The sequence below is a fragment of the Neovison vison genome, chromosome 8, assembly GCF_020171115.1.
Source record: "Neovison vison isolate M4711 chromosome 8, ASM_NN_V1, whole genome shotgun sequence".
NCBI classification, from domain to species: domain Eukaryota; kingdom Metazoa; phylum Chordata; class Mammalia; order Carnivora; family Mustelidae; genus Neogale; species Neogale vison.
Window position 1 is genome coordinate 109,476,363 of NC_058098.1, and position 6,000 is coordinate 109,482,362.

At 53.3% G+C, this 6,000-nt stretch overlaps 1 protein-coding gene across 1 annotated transcript; it reads right to left on the bottom strand.

The window, feature by feature from the left end:
- Positions 1-783: 783 nt before the first annotated feature.
- Positions 784-5,207, bottom strand: ITPRIPL1 (ITPRIP like 1). Its single transcript, XM_044261667.1, has 3 exons — positions 5,100-5,207; positions 4,835-4,940; positions 784-4,016 (listed from the first exon to the last, which is right to left on the bottom strand). The coding sequence occupies exon 3, from the start codon at positions 4,000-4,002 to the stop codon at positions 2,359-2,361; it is 1,644 nt and encodes a 547-aa protein (XP_044117602.1). The 5' UTR covers positions 4,003-4,016; positions 4,835-4,940; positions 5,100-5,207; the 3' UTR covers positions 784-2,358.
- Between the last annotated feature and the right edge of the window lie 793 nt (positions 5,208-6,000).

Below are 6,000 nucleotides of genomic sequence, written 5' to 3' on the forward strand. Positions count from 1 at the left end.
TGTTCCCGGCTCTGCCTTTACTAGCTGTGTGCCCTTAGAGGAAGTTGTGTGCTGTTTCTGTGCCTCGGCTTCCTCGTTGGAAAAGGGGAAGGGACAAAGCACCCACTTCATGGAGTTATCAAGTGTGAGGATTAAATGAGTTACCAGATGGGAAGCATTGAGGGCCATTGGCAATGCTCAATGAACGATAAGTATTCCCATTACTATAACTGCTGTTATATCCTGGGTGCCCGCCAGGAATTGTTTTAGAATAAAGCTCAGCTTCCTAAATAATCTGGAGAAGTTTCTCCTTTCATTGTAAGAGTACTCCCAGAGCACAACAGCTCTGTTCTTTCCATTACTACTTGTTTTTTCTATACTCTCTCTTACACCCTTGGCCCCACCCAAGCTTTGCTGACTGTTCCCTTTGTAGTCTTCTGCCAGCTCCTGTTTTCTTACCTCTTACTACACTAGAAACCACAGAGTGCTAGAACATGATACTGCCCTTCTACTTGACAGATTTATCCTTTCTACAGCGTATGCATGTTTTTTTGTAGCCACTGAGATCTTTTAAATTGGCTGATATTTTGAGAATGAATAACTTAGATGTTCCTTGACATTCCGGATTATTCTTTCCTGGCTCCTGGCCGTGCCACTGGGAAACCTCGGGGCAGACTGGTTCAAGGTGTATTGAGAAATACCAGGATGTACTGCGTGGAGCTATCAGGGTAACAGGAATATCTTGGCAATAGGCACGTGAGAATTCTGATCTTCTGTGGGTGTTATTACATACATTCCAACCAACACACAAAATAGCTTCCTTTATTGATTTGGAATGAAAACACCAGCAAGTTATTTTCTAAACAGAAAGAATATGGGTGTTTATAAAACATCAAAACCCCACAGCATGGAACCAACCATCACTGCATCTTGAAAGCAGTACCTGGCAGATATCAGCAGACAACATGGGAATACAACCGTTACTATGCAGCGCGGAGTCTCAAATATTGATCGGCATCAACTCCAGGGACATAAATTAGTCATTTATTTTTGCTGTGGGGAGGGTGTGGATACAACCAAAGCCCACAAGACCAGCATCTAAACCCCCTTGCGACTTGAGTTAAATGTGGGGCCAGGTTCTCCTCCCCAGATCTTCCTGGTATGCAGGGCAGGAACAGCATTGTTATTTCCAAAACAACCAAACAACCACACCTACAACTCTCGTCACTTTCTTAAGCTTCCACATCAGGATGCCCAGGATTTTGAAAGAAGGGCAAAATCCACCACTCCTATCTCCAGAATCACTAGTGTTAGAACTGGACTGCTCTACAGTCCCTTCCTGTCCGACCCTGGCAACCAGCCTCGATTGTGATGACCCCACTTTGCAAAACCACAAACACAGTTCAAAAAAAAAAAAAAAAATCCCTTTGTCATCTTTGAAAAGAGAATACAGAGGCATTAACAGACTGAGTTGAAAAAGCACAGTTACACATGGTGGCTAAACCTTCTTTTCATTTGACAAACAAGTGGCTTCCTTTAGAAACAGTCATTGTTCATCTCAGAAACCGCCCCTCAAAGATTGTCCTCATTAAGGGTTTTACAGGCATGAGAAGCTTCCAGGCATGAGAAGCTCGTTAGATGCTAGCTATTTCATTAATTTTAGTAAATATGTTATTTCAATTCTGAAATAGATCACCATTGACTTAATATATTTGTGAATCAATGCTAATTGTTTGGATAGTATTGGAGTTTTCTTTCAGGTGCATAAAAACAGCTATATTATGTTCTATTTCATATATTATACGAAAATAGGGCTAAATTGAGAAATGGAAAATAAGCATCCTGGGTATATCTTCAAACACAGAAGGTCTGAAAAATTAGATCCTAACATACGAGAAGTTACCTTCACGGTACTTAGAATAAGATGGAGCGCTATCTGCTCGGAGGTGACTTAAGCCAACGATTCAACAAGGAAACCAGTTTACAAGGAATGTGCTGAGAGTCGCTCACAAAAAGGAATAAGCTGGAATGGAGGTATTCTCTGGTTCTCTTTTTCACTTCCAGTGTTGATACAAAACACAACCTCACAGGCCCTGTCTAGTCTCAACTCTAGCTACAAGATCGTCCTGTAACATCCGTTTCTCTGGGCCCTCCTCAGGTCATACTAAAAGTCGGGAGAGGAAAACCTCAGAAGACACACCCTAGATTAGGCCCTACAGGTTGGACCCCATCCTGATGAGCCCTTCAGGTGCTCCTTAAAGTTATCATAGCCACAGGCAAGGTGAAGGTCACACATACCACTGATGCGTCTGGAAAATAAAGTCTTCGGCAGCCTGAGGAATCAGAAATACCTTCTCCCCTCTTTTAATGACCTTTACATTAATGTGCCTCCGCCAATGGGGCACAGGGCAGCTTTTTCACTTGGGTCAGAAGGTTGTGGAATTCTTCCACTGCCTGCGAGTGTGCCATGGGGTTTAGCACCAGGTGCTGGAAGAGATTGACGGGCTCGGCACTCCGAAATGTCTTGGGGATCGGGATGGTCAGGGGCAGGAAGGTGTTGCCAATGAGGAAATGGTGGAGGGACCTTTGCTGGAGGCCCCGGCCGAGGAACCAGAGGATGTCCTGCAGCCGCTCGGACAGCATGCTGTGCTGCCAGTCCGTCAGAGGCAGCCGCAGCAGCAGGTGCATGAGGGCTGTTTTGAAGTGGTAAGAGGTAAGGACAGGCCGGGACGCTCCCTGAGGTAAGCTCTGAAGGTCCCGCAGACTTAAGATGATCTGGAGGCACTTGAGGTGACAGGTGTTCTCTGGAGCAAAACGCCCGACCAGCTTCAGGAACAAGTGTTCACAGGCTGCAAAGGACTCGGGCCAGTCCACACTGGTGAGCGGTTCCTGGTCAGGAGCCTGACTCACCAGATAGACCAGGGTGTCTTCCCGTTGGACCCCCAGGACCAGGTGGATGGAGAGAAAGCGGCCTGAGCGGTAGTCCAGCCTGAGCTTGCAGGAGTTGGTGGACGGTGGGAGGCTGAGCTTGAAATCATACTTGTGGGCCACAAGGGCCCAGGCATTGCCCACCATGTTCCGGAACCACTGTATGGTCTTGCACACGTCCAGGTGGGAGCCCGTGCACAGAGCCACCTTGATGGAGCTGCTGCACTTGCTCAAGATGGCCGAGTGATCCCTGTGGTGGTGCACCAGGCACAGCACATCCCCCAGAAGCTTCTCGCGCTTGCACACACATTCCGACTCCACAAGCACACAGCCAGAGCGGCAGCCGAGGGCCGGATCCCTCATCTCCAGCATGAACATAGTGCCCTGCGGAGGAATGATGGGTACCAGAATATCAAATTTCTGGGTCTCGTGGAGGGTTCCCCATTTCTCAAAGGCCGCCCCGATGCCCAGGCAGTCCTCCAGCTGTGGCTGAGCCTCCCGGCGGCTGAGCGCCCGACAGGCCTCGATGAGGTCATCCACGAAGCTCTCCACGAACTCACAGGTACAGGGCAGGTCACGGGTGACATTCTGGACGTAGTGTTTGTAAAAGGAATCCAGGGCCTCCCGCGAGGGGAAGTCAGTGAGCCAGTTGTAGGAGGTGACAGGCACAACACGGACTTCCTCCTCCTCCTCGTCACTGCTGGAATCAAAGGCTGGCTCATGCTGCATGTTCTGTCGCAGGAGCTCAAAGACGAGAAAAAGGCAAAAGAGGCCAGCATTCCACAGGTTTCCCAGCATCCAGCTCAGCGGCCCCTCCTGGCCACTGGCCTGGAATGGCCACCCCATGTCTTTCTTCCCTAGCACTAACTGGTCACTGGAAGTGTCTCCTCTCCAGAAGTTCTCTGCCTTCTGCTTCCGCTCAGCAGCTCGCTTTCTCTCTTCAAACTCTATCTCCAACTGGCGCATCTCCTCGCTCATCCGCTTCTCCAGCTGCCGACTTCTAGCTAGTGTGTCTAGGTCCATCCGGTCACTGACCATCAGGGGGTGGTGAACTACATACATGACTGCCAGGAACACGAGGCTTATCAGAGCCATGGAGGCCTCTGCATCTGGAGAAGTAGGAGGGTGGGAGTCAGTAGTGATCTTCACCATTCATTTGTTCGCCAGTGCATATCCCCCAGCGCCCTGGAACCCCAAATCCTGGAAGTTAACTACTCAGGAGAAACAGAAAGCTCACAGAGCTGGGCTTGGACAGAGCAAGGGTCCACCCAGGAGGTGGTCTGGGAGAAAGGGAGTCAGTGGGAGATGCCACTCAGTCTTTCTGCTTTCCTTCCACATGGTGTGGGTGGTCTTTAGGCCTCCAGAGTATGGACACAGCACTGTTTCCATTCCTGTGTAGGAGGGGGAGGGGGACCCTCGTGGGAGGGTGGCCTCACCCGACTCATCAGTCCACTATGGACACCAAATGTGCCCTGCTGATCCCAGAGGCTCCCTTCCACGGGCAGAAAGCACTGATCTGCCTGGGCAACACTTTCCTCTTGCCAAGCCCCAAGCCCCAGCTATAGCATCCCATTCCCTCTGTGACTTCACAGTCCTCATTCTGTCACCCTCTGTCATCAGACCGCTTGGCCTCTCCTCCCTTGTGCCCAGTAGGGAACTCCCAGTTGGCGCCAGAGAAGCACAGTGCCACCAGACTGCTCTCCACAGCTTCCCGCTGTGTTCTCTGAGGTCCTAAGGTGGCTGCCGGATGCCCTGTTGATGGGCCAGGCGCAGAGGCAGGCATGGCTCCACCTCTCAGCCCAGGAAAGTTCGCGAAGAACCAGGTGCCCAAAGCCACTTGACAACTGCAGTAGTCGGATCCTCTGCCTCCCCACCCAGCACGAGGCCGGAAGCTTCTCGTATTCACCCCACAAGCTACTGGGCTTACCGAGATGATGAAGGACTATGCCCTGTGGGCGCTGAAGGCAGGTGGGGGGGACTCTCCTCCCTCTGGAACTTGGCCTTGCTAATTCTCACCGACCGCTCCAGGATCCCTGTTAAAATTTACAAGGTACCTAGCGGCTGTGGCTCAAAGCAGGGTGACCCCCCCACCACCATTCATAACTTTCCCAGATTACACGCCCAGAGAGCTGAACTCTCATCCGCCTGCCCTCCCGGGGGTGTCTCCCGGGACCTGGGGCCAGGTTACTCACCGTCGGTGTTAGCTGGAACACGGTCTTAAAGAGACAGCACGGCCTGACTGCCCCCGCCTTTTGGCCGGCGCGGTGGGGGCTCCGGGTGCCTCGCCGGGGCCGCCCGAGGGAGTGGCCCTGCTCCCCCATCCCGGGGGACGCACCATGTTGTCCGAGGGTCAGAGGGTCCGAGGGTCTGCGCGCGGCCCGCCCCGGAGCCCCCCTCCGCGCCGCGCGCCTCCCGGAGGGCTGCAGCCCGGCACCGCGACTCCCGCCGTCCAGGCTCCACCCCGCCCAAGCTCCTCCCAGCCCAAGCCCGCCGCCTAGCGCGCCGCGGGAGCGCCGCCCTGGGGCCCCTGGGGCCCGGGTGGCGGAGGCGCGCCTTTAGTGCGCCGTCCGGGCGCCCGCGGGGCTGTGGCCCCGCACTCGCTGCCGAGGGGGGCTCGCACGCCGCAGCTGCTCGGTCTCTCGGGGGGTGGTGCCAGGGGCAACCGAGGGTACACTTACTGGGAATTTGGAATGCACCGTACTGAAACAGTGACGAGGATGGTGGCATCACTAGGAATTGACCGGGGCATGGGGGCGTCATTCCCAGTCCGGGCTGGTCCTGCGCAAAACGGGACAGGAGCTGGGGTGTATTGTCAGCGTCCGTACTGTGCCTCACCCCCAGCCCACGCCCAGACTCAGGTGTCTCTCCCCACCTCCTTCCTATCAAGTGGCTGTCCTGAAAGGCCAGACGGCACGCGAAGACCTGGCTTGAGGCCTTACTTCTCGCTCACTAGCTCCGTAGGAGTAAGAATCCTAAACCTCCAGGGTAGCTCTGCTGATGAGAGGTGGGCGTATACAGGAAAAGTTCATGAAGTGTGGAGACTGGACAAGCCTTACGATCCAGTAAGATAGCTCCACGAAAAGGTTTTCCGGA